The following is a 14,655-nucleotide window of genomic DNA, read 5'->3' as shown; positions in this document are numbered from 1 at the left end:
GCATGTAGTGATAGCATTATTCTGTTCATTACTCTCTATGTGTTACTTTGCCAGCATATTCCATGTGCTGACCCATTTTCGGGCTGCAACGTATCATGTTGCAGACTTTTCAGACGACGAGTAAGGAGCCTTAGGTCGTGGTCTTATACTCAGTGATGCCGTTGGAGTTGATGGACTCACTTTATCTTCCAAGCCTTCCGCTGCTATCGTATTTTAGATGGTCTTAAGCCATATTTATTGTATTGAGTTCTCTTGAACTATTCGATGTAATAAGTGTGTGATTGCTACTTTGTTATAAATCCTTCAAAGTATTGTGCGTGTCAGCATTACCGATCCAGGGATGACATTGATGCACAGAGACTAGACTATTTGAGGTCTGGTCGCTACATGCTGCCGCCGTCCATGAACACTTTAGAGAGCCAAAAGCCTTCCACAATTGGATTGAGGACCAAGGCGGTTAGTGCCCGGACTTGCCGGAAATTTGGTTCGTCACTGGCATTGAAAGTTATGGTCGTGTCGTTCCAGGGGTTTATTGGTGCGACGTGGCAAATTTCGGCGAGGCCGCAGAGTGCCCTTTGCGCTGATTGTTTGAAGTGAAAGTCTCGAAGACCATCAATACTCTGAGGTCGTCGTTCTCCGGGGGGCGTTGCTCTGAGGTGTTCTTATTGAGGATATCCTCGCCGCTCTTGGCCACTTGCCGGAGTATCCAACATGCTCTAAGGCTGTGGGTTGGTACGATATCCAGTGTCGTGTGTATTTTGCATGGCCTATCGAGCCATCCATCCAGAATGGTTCCGCGCCCCGTAGTGGGCTTAGTTTTCTTCACTATGGGGTCAGGTGCCCCGCGAGGGTGCATCCTTTTTGCCCGCCCGAGGGGTTGAGTGGAGACCGGTGGTTCCCAGCGAGCTGTTTGAGTTTTCCAGGCGCTTTCCATTGCGCAGTACTTCTGTACTATGGTTGCTAAGTCAGCGGAGTGTAATACGCTATGGTGGTTGATGGCGTTGAGGATTTCTTCGTCCGTGCAATTATTGCAGAATACTGCAATCGTGTCCTCGTCGCGGCAATCTTTAATCTTGTCTTTGACAAGGAGAAATCTAGCCCAAAAGTGATGGACTGTTTCCTGAGACTGCTGCCGTACGTACATGAGGTCGCATATATTCGAAGGACCGGAATTGCTTGGCGAATATTGCTTGTGGTGGGTGGGTGGCTTTCAATCCGAACCCTGACCCAATTTTGAGTCCGGAGTTTGAAAAACTACCGAGCTTATTAGTTCGGGCTCCGGGATGTTAAATTATTTTCCAGGCTTGACGCCCGATTCTAGGTTCGGAGGGCCGGGAGTGTCGTCCTGCAGACAGGTATCCGGCTCTTCGAGCTCAGAAATCTGAACATAACTCGTCTTCAACATAGGGGAAGACACTACACCATGCACCACCGTTGTGTGTTGGGAAAAAGTCACTATTGCCGACCCACGGTTGGCCATGAAAGTTTCTAACAGATTGTGGGTTGGAAAATTCTTTACGGTGACACACTGTCGGTCGGGAATGATAAAACATATACCATCGAACTGTTGGTCGGGAATTCCCTTATGGCCCATGGACCATCGGTCGGCAAATAATCCCGACCAACAGTCAGATGCTAAATGGGCCTCGGCCAAATTTTAGCGCGAAGTCTGGCCCATCCCGCGAAATGTTTTTTCCCCAAATCACTTCAATCCCCACGAAGGGCCAAATCCCTAGCATTTTCCCCCAGCCACGCCGCCACACACTGCTAGATCCCAGCCATTCCACCGCCGCCCCACGCCTCCCGCCGGTCGTTCCCCATGCCGTCCCACGACCTCCGCTGCGCCGTCCTGCCCGCCCCGCGCCGTCCTGCCTCTGCTGTGCCGCCACGCGCCGTCATGCCTCGGCCACGCCGTCCTGACCGCCCTGCGCCGCCCCACGCCGTCCCGTGCCTCCCTGGCCGCCCTGCGCCGCCCCGCACCGTCCTGCCCGTCCATCTCCTCCCCGCGCCGTCCTGCCCGTCCATCGCCGCCCCGCGCCGTTCTCTCCGGGTGGCTGCTTCAACTTGTATCGGGGCATCGTGCGTCTGAGGTACAGCTACTCCCCCCCCTAGAGGCATGTTGTAGCTCCGGTGGCGAGGAACGTGGAGCTCCGGCAGTGTGGAACGAGAATCTCATCGGGGAGAACATGGATCTTCCGTAGAACGCATGTGGCGGGGATGGGTAGACCTCACGCAGTGTGGATTTTCATCTCTCTGTACATACGACCTGACTTCATCTCTCTTTTGTTTTTGTTGCAGGTTGCACAAAGAACCACTATTGGTACCATTGAGCAGAGGAAGAAGAATAGCAAAATCATTGGTACTTAGTGACCAGCTTGTGGTATTTGATTGTACCTAGCATCATATTTGCTTGAACCAAACACCACCTTAGTGCACAAGGTGTGTGTGGAGTGTCCACTGTTTATTTTTCTTTTAGTATATGATTAGTTGATGGAGTGCTTTTAGTCTGGCTGTTTGATTCAGAAATTATGTGAATAACTGAAATGGTAGATAGATTAGGAGTTAGTGGCTAACAAACAGATATTATTTCTGAAATTGGTAAGCTTAATATCTTGTTGGTATTTTGTAACAAATGTGGCTCCAAGATTTATTGAAGTTGTTATCTTAGTGTGTTCCTAGCACAACCCAGCAAATGTTGCGTGTGAACATGAATTGAAGGTTTTGCTTAGGCTTCGGCTCTTATGCATTTTTTCCTTCAGGAGGCTACACCATGGGAGCCCATCTTCAAGAGATTATCCACCGACGTGCTTATTGCATCCACTCAAGTGAGTTCCTCTGCCTCACTCAGGTCCAGAGGCCCTCCATGTGTGTGGATCCCATGAATATGTAGAGATACCTCCTTATGTTTGGCACTGATTTTTGTAGTGTGTAATCTGGTTGGTTATTAGGATTCTTGCTACCAACGACTCAACTTCCAGCAGCGGCGCAGTAATCCCCTTCCGTGCTTGTCACGACATCCTCCACTAGTTGGTGAGTCAACCATATCTTTGGTGTGTTTATTTATGGTGGTATCTACCTTTGCTATGTGTACTACCATTGAATTGGTTCTATGATTCTTCCTTTCTTTTTCGAGCCACTGTATTTATAGTACTTCAAGTAATTATAACACACTACACATGTACACTTGCATTTAGGCATACAGAGAAGTACTTACAAGGGCTCGCCAAATTCCTAGGCTTTGCATTTAATAAATCATCGGTCAAGAATAAAATCTTATGTCCTTGCAAAAACTGTGTGAACTCATATTGGAGAGAAGAGTCTGAAGTCCGTGAGCACCTGGTATGCGAGGGATTTGTAGATGGCTACAAACAGTGGATGTTTCATGGAGAACATGTCTCTTCTCCTTCCATTCCTCCAAATCTAGATGAGGGTGACGATAGGGATGAGGGCGATGATATATCGGATTTGCTAAGAGACCTTGCTGCTGGTTTGGATAAAGGGGGAGATCTTGAAGATGGTTGTGGTTTAGATCAGGATGATTCTTTTCTAGAATCTCTCCACAAACTTGAAGCTGATTCTAGACAAGAGCTATATCCAGGCTGTAAGAATTTCTCAAAGCTTCGTTTCCTAGTGAGACTTCTTCACACCAAACAGCTTGGAGGGTGGTCTGATAGAAGGTTTGATCTGCTGTTAGATCTACTAAAAGATGCTTATCCTCAGTCCGCAATTCCCAAAAACTCCAATGAAGCTAAAAAAACTAGTCAAATGCCTAGGACTTGGGTATGTTAATATCCATGCATGTGAAAATGATTGCATTCTATTTTGGAAGAACAATGCCAATGCCAATTTATGCCCAGAATGTAAGGCTTCAAGATGGAAGTCTGAAAGGAAGAGTGCAGATGGGAAACGTGTCCACAAGGTTCCTAAGAAGGTTCTTCATTACTTCCCAATAAAGAAGAGGCTTCAAAGGTTGTTTGTGTGTTGCAGAACTGTGGCTCTCACAAGATGGCATGTAGAAGAGCGCACACAAGATGGCTTGATTAGGCATCCTAAAGATTCCCTCCTTTGGAAAGATTTTGATAAAAAAAATAAAGATTTTGCAAAAGACAGCAGAAATCTTAAGCTTGTAGTATGTGCTGATGGTTTTAATCCGTTTAGATCCATGAATCTCAGCCATAGCATTTGGCCAGTATTATTGATTCCTTATAACTTTCCACCCTGGATGATTATGAAGCAATCAAATTTCATCCTATCATTGTTGATTCCTGGCAGAAATTCTCCTGGTAGTGATATTGATGTCTATCTTGAGCCACTAGTTGATGATATGGTAGATATGTTTCTTGATGGTGTTAGGACCTATGATGCTTCAACTGGAGAGTATTTTCAGTTGCATGCTGCCATAATATGCAAAATTACGGATAAACCGGGTCTTGGGTCTTTGGTTCCCTGTGCTTCCTTTGGAGAAGGAGCTTGCCCTGAATGCCACTCTCAATTATGTTCTCTTAGGTTAAAAAATGGTAGCAAGACTTGCTATATGGGGCATCATAGGTTCTTACGTGCATATCACCCCTTGAGGTATGATACACGCACATTTGGTGACATAGAACGTGGGACAACACCCGTTCCACTTTACGGTAGGCAAATCTTAGAGCTGACCGAAAATATGCAAACCAAGTTTGGGAAGGATCCTATAACGAAGAAGCCTAGAACTAAGAAACGCAAGAAAGGGGATCCGTTGATCATTTGGAAAAGAAAGTCTATTTGGTTTAAACTACCATATTGGATGGATTTGAAGATGCATCATAACTTTGATATCATGCACATAGAAAAAGATGTGTGTGAGAACATAGTTAACACTTTGTTGGCAGTCAATGGAAAAACCAAGGATAATATTAATTCTCGATATGGCCTTCAAGCACTCAATATTAGAAAGGATCTTCAACCTATTGATCTTGATGATGATGAAGTTTTTTTTCCTTCGGCACCTTACACAATGGAATCTGATCAGCAGAGGACATTTTGCAAAGTATTTAAAAATGCCATGTTTCCTAATGGTTATGCATCTGACATACGCCGTAATGTGCATGTTAAGGACAAAAAGATAACTGGGCTCAAGAGCCATGACAACCATGTCCTTTTGCAAGACTTGCTGCCACTTGCAGTGAGAAGAACATTACCAGAAAGAGTGAGTGCGGTACTGATTCGTGTGATCAGATTTTTCAAGCGAATGTACTCACAAGTTATTCGCATAAGTGACATGCAAAGGTTGCAGGATGAAATAGCTGAGACCTTGAGCCTTCTTGAGGCCATATTCCTCCCATCATTTTTCGATATTATGGTGCATTTGATGGTTCATCTTCCAGCACAAGCAATGATAGCTGGTCCAGTACATTTTCGCAGCATGTGGGCTATAGAGAGGTATATAGGAAAGCTCAAGGGACATGTCCACACCAGAAGTCATGTGGAAGGATAGTCATGTGGAAGGATCAATTGCAGAGGGCTATTTGTTTGAGGAGAGCTTGACATTTTGCTCACACTATTTGGATGATGAGAGTCGGTTGAATCGAGCTAGGAATGATGGAGGTTTGGATATGGAAGTTGGTGATACAACTCCTTTCTTCCACAACATTGGTCGAGGGCTGGCTGGCAAGTGCATGGTGATGTTAGATAACAAAACTTGGCTGCAAGCCCACAGATACGTCTTGTACAATTATGACAACATAGAACCCTACCTACAGTAAGATATCCCTACTATGTATTGCTATTAGGTTATTTCTCTCCTCCTTGTCAATTGATAAATATAAGAGAAAAGTATGTTTTTGGTCCCTCAAGTTCCCACAAAGTATAGACATGATCCCTCAAAAATTTTTGGTATACATTTGGTCCCTCAAGTCTCAAAACCGGATAAGCTTGGTCCTAAACCAGATTTTGAGCATGTTGACCGGGTTTGACCGCCACAAAACCGCCCGATGAATAGTAAATTTGAAAAAAAAACTTCAAAAAATGACAAAATTTTTGCAAGAGCCCGTCCGATCTCATTTCAGGACAATTTTCGTCGCACCTTGCGCACTTAATCATATTGGACCCCAAAAAGTTTCATAATTTTTTGATTTTGTTTTGATTTTTTTCGAATTTACTATTCATCAGGCAGATATTTTTGTTTTCTTTTTGCCACGAGCTCCTCGCGTGCCGAAAGAGCCTGAAATTTTGTTCGCATCTTGTGCATGTAAGCATATTCGGCCCCAAAAAATTTCAGATTTTTTTGAAGTTTTTTTTTTCAAATTTACTGTTCATCGGGCGGTTTTGTGGCGGTCAAAACTGGTCAATATACTCAAAATCTGGTTTAGGACCAAACTTATCCGGTTTTGAGACTTGAGGGACCAAACGTATACCAAAAAATCTTGAGGGACGAAGCCTATACTTTATGGGAACTTGAGGGACCAAAAACATACTTTTCTCTAAATATAACCTATATGCAGCAAACATATGGATTACCTTTCTTCTATTGGTGTTCGAAGTCATCGAGAAGTCAAGCATGTGCATTACAAGACCTTTCATGAGTGGTTTAAATTGCACGTAAGTGGGCATGTGACTGTCAACCTATAAGACATATAATTCCATCCCATTGTAGAGTAACAATAGCATTTCATAATCACAGGTGGCAGAAATGGGCGATGAAGCACCTCATGAGATAAAAATATTATCTAAAGAGCCAAACTTGGTTGCTATGAAGTATAGTAGCTACACTATAAATGGGATAGACTTTCATACACAATCATATGATGAGGGCCGGCCATTTCAGAGTAGTGGAGTAGCTCTTGTTGCACAAACCACATCCTTTACAAAAGGAAAAGGTGACAATATTAGTGTAAGAAACAAAACCTATTATGGCATCATAAAGGAAATTCTTGAGTTGAACTATCAACATGAAGGGAAAGTAGTGTTGTTCAAATGTGACTGGGTTGATAATCGTGTAGAAGATGAATGGGTGCAAACTGATCAGTTTGGAATCACTTCTGTGAATTTCAAGCATTTGTTCAATACCGGTGAGAAAATGTCAGACGAGCCCTTCATATTAGCCACACAAGCAACTCAAGTTTACTATGTTGAAGATCCCATTGATGTTGAGTGGTCTACTGTTGTTGTTCCATCATTATATGACATGGAAGAATCTCAAGATGATAATGGTAATGTTTTACGTGTGACGTTGCCTGATCCATGTACTGCCATACATGTGAGTGTTGCGGATGGATGCATTGGTTCTGCTAGGACAGATATAGATGGACTAGTTCTTAAAGCAAGTGATATTGAAAAAAACTAAGTTGTGTATGATCCTTTAATGTTTTGTATTTTCAGCGATGTACTCATGTAGTGTGTCTTTTGCAGGAGGAAAAATGGCAAGCGCAAACGGAAAAGCTAAAGATGGTGCAGTCATGGAGGAACAACTAAAAGCGGTAGAGTATGAACTACTGAGAAGTAAGAGGATTGAAGAAAATGATAAACGTCTAGCAGCGGTACGGGAAACAAGAGCTTCTATGCAGGAAGATATGGAAGCAAACAAAGCCGCCAAAAAGAAAAGAAAGGTATGTAGCTTCCATCACATTCATGTTCTACCTGAAGGAAGCAAATGTAGCTTGCAACACTAACATATATATCTATGCAGGCACCCTCCAGCGCACCTGTAAGCGCGAATGAAGGACGTGTTTTGAGGTCTAGGGTATCAAAAGATCAAGATCATGTTGATCCTGAGCATCAGCCTTCCAAAGGTAGCCTAATGTCACTTGCTAGAATTGTTCATATTGTAACGTAATGTCACTAGAATTGTTGTATGACTATGTTAATTTTCTTGCATGAAGATATTACTCGTGAGCTGGATGATGATGGTAGTCAAAAGAAAGGTGGAAGAAAAATTACTCGAAAGGCTAACATATATGAAAGGCTGAATCAACCCAAAATCCATATTCCACTTAATGGGGATGGGCAGCCTCTTGGGCCAGATGCAACTGAATTTGCCAATTTCATTGGTACTTTGGTGAGGAAGCATATACCACCTGCAGAGTTAGACTTGCGAGATGTTGATGTAGAAAAAAAGTTGTTAGTGTGGGAGACCTTGAAGGTAGAAATGAGCATAATTTATAACTTACACACTCCTTTTTAGTGCCATCTAACTGAGTGTCCTGTTTTCTCTCATTTTAATAGGCATTTTATGAGCTGGACTCAACTGCTTTGAGCTTTGTTATCAACACTTCACACATAAAATGGAAGGATTGGAAGTCAAATTTAAAGAGGTACAAGTTTGATGCTGCGCTCACTGATGCACAACTTATGAAAAGACGTGAAAGCAGAATTGGTGAAGCTGACTGGATGTAACATCCCAAAATTCTAAATTTTGGAATGTTATAATAAATAGATAGATTTGATTGTTTGTTGGATTGTTGTGTGATTGATTGACTGAAAGTGAGTGAATTCGAAATCTTTTGAAAGTTAAATGAGAGGGAATAAAAGGACTTTCCCAAACTTTCATTTTGCTTTTATGATCTCCATGAATTCAAATTCTTTTCATCACAAAACCCTCGAGAGAAGATGACATGACTTCTTCCATTTATTTAAATGAAAAGGGGTGTTGAAAATATTTGAATATCATTTGAAAATATTTCCAATTCAGAAACTTCAAGCAACTCAATGATTTTCATGAGAGAAGATAAAATGACTTCTTCAAAACATATGAAATATGAGTTGGAAGTTTAAAAGGATCTAATTTAAAGTCCTTTTGGAAATTATTTTCAATTTGGAGTATTTGGGTTTTATTCAAATTATTTTTCTCCAAAATAAAAATATATGGAAAATAGGGTAACATGATTCCCTACAACAGAAAATTGGAGAGAAATAAATTTGAATTAATTTTGGTATTTTGAAAATGATTTTTATTGGATTTTAGTAGAGCAGTAGCACTCTTTGATTTATTTGAATTTTGTGGATTTTATTTAATACTAGAAAAATGCGCATGCTGTAGGAAATCTTTTTCTTAAAATTTTGATATATAATATGCCTATGTACAATTTTATTTTTGTTTTCGTTATACAGTTTTCCTTTCTGTTTCAAAAAAAAGAAAAAAACTGTACGTGCCGCCCAAATTTTATCCGTCGCCTACATGCACAGTGCACCCATGCCAGCCCATGTTTTTTTGGTTATGTTTGCAAAAAAATATATTTTTTTCCCTTTTTTTAGTGTTTGGAAAAAAAACTGCTGCACGCACGCGCGGCCGGCCGAGGCTTTAGGCCCATGCGTTTTTCTCTTCTTTTTTTTGTTTTTCGTTTACGTTTAGTCCCACATTGCCTAGCCTTTGACCTTTAAGCCTTTTTTCCACCAATAAATATAGACCCATAGAGCCTCCAAAAATCATCCAATTTGGGTTAAATCAAAATTTTGGTTTGACTAGTTTCCTTAAAGAAAAATATATTTCTCCTCTCCGGCGGGACTTTTGGAAGTTGTCTCCTCACTCCGAAGTCGTCTTTTAGGTATATTTATTCGTTCTCTGTATTTATACGTTAGACCTAATTTTTTTTAGCCGTAGCTATTTTTTTTCTGCAAAACAGCTTGGCCCTGATTTTTCAAATAGCCATAACTTTTTACTCGTTCATCCAAATTAGATGAAACCAGCGCCTATAGTTTCGTCTTGTTTTCACCTATCCAGTTAACCTGTCACGTCAACTTTTTGAAATTTTCAAATTTCGAAATTTGTTCAAATTCATATTCAAACTTCTTTTGTTCATAACTTAAGTTCCGTAACTCCGTTTGAGTTGATTCTTTTTGCAAAGCGAAGCTCTTGACCTAAACTTTCTGATAAGGCCAAATCCATCTAATTTTGGTACTGTTAGAAACTTTTTTATGTTGCAAGAGTTATTTGCTTGTTTTCGAAGTTTTCTGTGATCTTTTCTTTGATTCTTTTGCTTGATTGCTTATGTGTGGTTACTATTGCTTGCTCACGATAGATTGACCGGAGTGTGACGAGTAGATCTATCCAGAGTATTGAGTGCGAATCATCTTCATCAACATTGCAGGCAAGTTCACACTTTGATCATACCTCTTTTACTACCCAGTTTTATTGCATTAGACAAATCCTCAAACATTGCATGGTTAGGATCTAATTAAATTGTGGGTATTGGGAAGTAGTTGAGGTAGTACCTATTGCCCTGTTTATTATCAAACCCTTGGGAGTTACTTCTACGTTTGCTTATATCACCATGCTATGCTAGTAGACGTGGATTGGGTTTGAGAGATATTCACGACAGATGTGAGATTGTTAATTAATGGTTTACTTAAGGTGGCAACTAAAACTTACATCTGGGTGGATTGAGGCACCTGGAGAACCCAGTGTTGCCTGTTTTTCTAAGTACCGCCACCCAGGTTCAAAGGGATCATGAGATTATTCATGCTAGAAACTTCCGTGTGCAGCCACAAGCTATTATGGGCTCTAGCATAGTTGAGTAGGTTACATGATCTCTTGAAGAGGTGGGCTAGCAGATGTAGGGGAAAGTAGGTGTAACTGTCCACCCGGAGTAAAGAGTTATTGTTTCTGAAAGACTGTGTCTCGGTCATCCGTTTCTCAAACATCATGTAGTGCGAAAATCAAGCGGAGGCGATCGAGTCTTGTGGGGAAAAGTGCGCAAACCTCTGCAGAGTGTACAAACTAATCATGGTTAGCCGTGTCCCCGGTTATGGACAACTTGAGTATCTAGTACTTGGATTATCATGTGAATCTCATCATGTTACTTAATTAATTTTGTTGGGTTAATGATGATACTTAATTGGGATTGAGATGCTGTCAACCATCTCAATGTTTCACAACCACCATGATAGTTAAATAAAATTTATTCCTTTGCAGTAGGGAAAATTTGGCTTTTCGCAAAAACATTATAACCATAGAGCTTTTCCACCAGCCATATATGCATGTAGTGATAGCCTTTGTTCATCATTTCTCTATGGTGTGAATTTGCCAGCATATTCCATGTGCTGACCCGTTTTCGGGCTGCAACGTTTCATGTTGCAGGATTCTTACGACGAGTAAGTGATACGTTAGGGTTACGATTTCTACACTCAACTTTGCCGTTGGTGTTGATGGGAATCCACAACCTTGTTACTTCCGCTATTTGGATTGAGGTAATAGTATTTACGTTACTTTATGCATGTGATTTACCTCTGTTATAAATCCTCGAGTACTGTGTGTGTCAGCATACCGATCTAGGGATGACACTTAAGCACAGAGACTTGATCCATTCGGGTCGGGTCGCTACACTGGAATACCCTTATTACTTATTGGAGATCTTCAACATTTGAAGTAAGTCATCCTGCTAATCAAAACTGTAGTATATCTTTGCAGCACACTCTGTCCTGGACATAGATAAACAAATATGCATGTAATGATTCTCAAAACACAAACAATATGTGTGATAAATCTCCTTTACTTTTTGCTTGTTGTTCGTAGTGCTATCGCCAAAAAGAATCGTGCCAATGCAGCACCTCATACATCTGGCAACAAGAGTCATGCCCGTGTTGCCAATGAAATGGTAAAAACAATTACCCCAATTATAAATGATATGCCATTGTGATTCAGTGACTAATGCATATTGAAATAAATAAATGATTGTAGGCTATCAAACTTGGGCATGATCCTTAGAGAGATGAAGTTTATATCGAAACACATACATGCAACAAAGGGGAAAGGAAAGGGAGTTATGTGCCGTAGGCAGCAAGAACAATTGTAAGTCTCTTTTGCCATATTTTTCAGTATTACTCAGAAATTGTACAAGTACAATTTATAGAGCAAGTAAATATCATTTTGCAGAAAGAACTCATAGAGAGTGCTGAAAAGCACCTTGAATGGAAGGACAAAAGAATTAAAGAAGGTGATTTGTTTGCACGTGTATGTGGACTGAAGGAGCCCAGGGGTCGTGTCCGTGTGTTAGGTCTAGGGCCAACACCTCAAGATTTGGGCACACCGGGTACACGGGGTAAACTGAGTACAAGAGTTCTAGTTGCAATGGAAGGGCGCCGAGAAGCTGAAAATCGCTTTAACATGCTCCAGGGGCATGTACAACAAATGGAGGAACAAATGAACCGAATGGAATTGATGTTAGCTTCACAAGGAAGGCATAATCTGGAAACTCCTAGCTCGCAGCACGGTTCCAATTCTCGACAAGTAATGAACTATTTTCACATATTTTCATTGCATCATTAATCCATCTTGCATGCACTAACTCTATTTCCATATTGTTGTCTGGTAGAACTCCAGAGTTGAAGCTGAGGAAGATAACGATGCTGAAGAAGATGTTGACCAGGATGATGAAGAGCCATTTGTTCATAGAAGAGTTGTTGCAAAGCCCCCTGCAAGAAGCTCATCAGCCCATGAAGATGAAAGCCTTGTAATCTTCACATCCTTACCTATATGTTTAAATTCTGTTTCATTTTCATGTTTCTAAAATAATCATTGATTCAGATTATTATGGATGTGCTTCTATATGCATGGACTGGTCCTGAAACTCCTGTTACCAAGGCAACGATTATCTCAGTTGACCCAGACACTATTGTGGGCGGAGAGCCCCTTGGACCAGCAACTTATGAGGTTCTTGTCAATGTTGCTATCAGAAGGGATGCCAATGTGCCTTATGAAGATGATGGTTTACAAATTATCGCTGATGCTGTCACAAGGACCATTGCATGGCCATCTAGCAAGGTAATCACCTACAATATGTGTTATTTCCACTTATCTCAAATTGTTTGATGTGTGATACTGACTCATGATCACTTTGCTAGATGAAACCCTACAAACCAGGGGCATCTTCCTCATCCCGCCGCTAAGGTACTGTAAAAGAGATGCTTCTTGCTGCTTTCTTTTGCTCAAAGTACACAAGTTGCTAAGGTACTGTCACACACCAAAAATTTATAGCATAGCCATTGTGACCCCACGCATCAGCCACCAAGATACTCAAATAGCACTAGCGATGTACTAGACAGCGACGCATAAACTTGTTGGAGATGTACAAGTGTACAATAATTTCTAAATTTAATTTAATTTGTGCACTAAAGTACATCTACTGTTCTGAATATAATGGTCAGGTGCCATTAGCAAGTTTTGGATCTTAAAGTAGTCATACAATTTTTTTAGTTATGCCACTAGCAATAAATTAGATTCATGTCCATATGTACATTTTATCCTCATACCGAATCCTGATTCATGTCCATAAAGTAGTCATACAATTTTTTTTATAGTTTTGCTATTTTCTGAATCCTGTTTACATTCTATCTTCTTTATTTCTCTTATGCATAACCTGATGGTTTCACAGGTTCTGGCTCTTATACCTATAAAGATTTGTATGTACAGTACATATGCTTCTGTGAAATTAATGGCTTACTTTAATATAATTTGTGGCACTAACGTGCATATGTAATTCTCTGATGGTTTCTAAATATAATCGTCAGGTGCACTGCAGTCTTTTCCAGCCCAGAGAAAAGAAAGAAAGAAAATTGGTGGTTTTTTCTAGAAAAACAGACCATCGTGAGTCTGTACCTGAATGTGTTGCTCCCAATAATTGGCCGTATGCTAAACTGCAGCCAGATGATGCATATTGCTCATATTTCTTGATGAAATATATTCCATGGCCATCAGGCATTGATGCTCTATTATGTCTATCACAGTACAAATTCTAATTAAACATGTTGTCACATTATTTAGGACTTGCCCTGTTTTTTATAACACTAAAACCCCACTGCCATTGATGCTTTATGCAATTATTATTTTCACCATTGTCTCTATGAATGCATGAATTCATCGGTGACTTTGTATCCTTTGTAGGTAATACATACAAAAGGACCATGAAGGAACCATGAAGATGGCTGTTCGTGTTCCCTAGACATCTTGTGTAATGGAGCAAAAACAGTGTCTTTTAGGATCATTTTGTGGACCTATATGGCGGCGTCTTGTCATCTGGGTATTTTGTGTAATGGAGCAAACAATCAATCGATGGACATGCATCTATCATTTTGTAAACCTATCGAGTGATTCGGTGACTGGAACATATAAATGTTGGAAGGCTTATGAGAATGAATTACTGTTTTATCCTTCTTTGGTCATGATTTATTTTTTTGTGAGTACATGCAAGTTAGTTAACTTGATTGATATTGTGCTGTGATGAGATATGCAACTTGATTGATATTGTATAAAGCAGATGAGAAATATATAACAGGTTCATATTTATTGCTCAGTTAAACTAACCGCTGCCGAACTGTTGGCTAGGAAAAGAAAGTAACGTCCTATTATTGGTCAGCAAAGGCTTACGCCAAGGCCAACGGAGAGTCGGTTGGTAAAAAAACACCATCCAATTGTCCGTCGGGAAAGATACATAGCAGAGCCAGCAGAATATCGGTCGGCAAAGATTGCACCGTCAAACAGTCGATCGGGAAAAGTTCAAGGACAGTACCAACGGAAAATCGGTCGGGAAAGGTTCATAGTAGTGCCAACAGAAGTTCGGTCGGCAATATCTTGTATCGCCATCCAACTGTCGGTCGGCAAAGATATGTCGGTCGGCAAAAGGCTTTCCCGTCTGGACTTTGCCCAACAGACGCAGTCGGTCGGCAATACTCTTTCCCGACCGACTT

The 14,655-nt window shown here is 40.9% G+C and overlaps 1 protein-coding gene across 27 annotated transcripts; it reads left to right on the top strand.

The window, feature by feature from the left end:
* The first annotated feature begins 1,690 nt into the window (after positions 1–1,690).
* LOC109786666 (uncharacterized) lies at positions 1,691–14,118 on the top strand. 27 transcript variants are annotated; one of them, XM_073508540.1, is made up of 18 exons: positions 1,719–2,090; positions 2,299–2,439; positions 2,760–2,825; positions 2,949–3,030; positions 7,387–7,583; positions 7,664–7,766; positions 7,857–8,116; positions 8,200–8,288; positions 9,993–10,061; positions 11,051–11,160; positions 11,233–11,338; positions 11,486–11,567; positions 11,651–11,761; positions 11,846–12,199; positions 12,285–12,422; positions 12,497–12,733; positions 12,814–12,859; positions 13,853–14,118. In XM_073508540.1, exons 5-9 carry the CDS (start codon positions 7,395–7,397, stop codon positions 10,006–10,008), a joined length of 657 nt encoding a protein of 218 aa, XP_073364641.1. In that variant the 5' UTR covers positions 1,719–2,090; positions 2,299–2,439; positions 2,760–2,825; positions 2,949–3,030; positions 7,387–7,394; the 3' UTR covers positions 10,009–10,061; positions 11,051–11,160; positions 11,233–11,338; positions 11,486–11,567; positions 11,651–11,761; positions 11,846–12,199; positions 12,285–12,422; positions 12,497–12,733; positions 12,814–12,859; positions 13,853–14,118. The 27 variants fall into 27 exon arrangements, with proteins under 27 accessions (XP_073364651.1, XP_073364641.1, XP_073364642.1 ...); XM_073508554.1 differs by having other exon boundaries at positions 1,743–2,090; positions 11,051–11,338; positions 11,846–12,011; positions 12,086–12,199; XM_073508553.1 differs by having other exon boundaries at positions 1,767–2,090; positions 7,357–7,583; positions 12,554–12,733.
* Positions 14,119–14,655: the final 537 nt, after the last annotated feature.

The sequence above is a fragment of the Aegilops tauschii genome, chromosome 2, assembly GCF_002575655.3.
Source record: "Aegilops tauschii subsp. strangulata cultivar AL8/78 chromosome 2, Aet v6.0, whole genome shotgun sequence".
Lineage (NCBI taxonomy): Eukaryota > Viridiplantae > Streptophyta > Magnoliopsida > Poales > Poaceae > Aegilops > Aegilops tauschii.
This window is presented reverse-complemented; position numbering and strand designations above follow the sequence as displayed.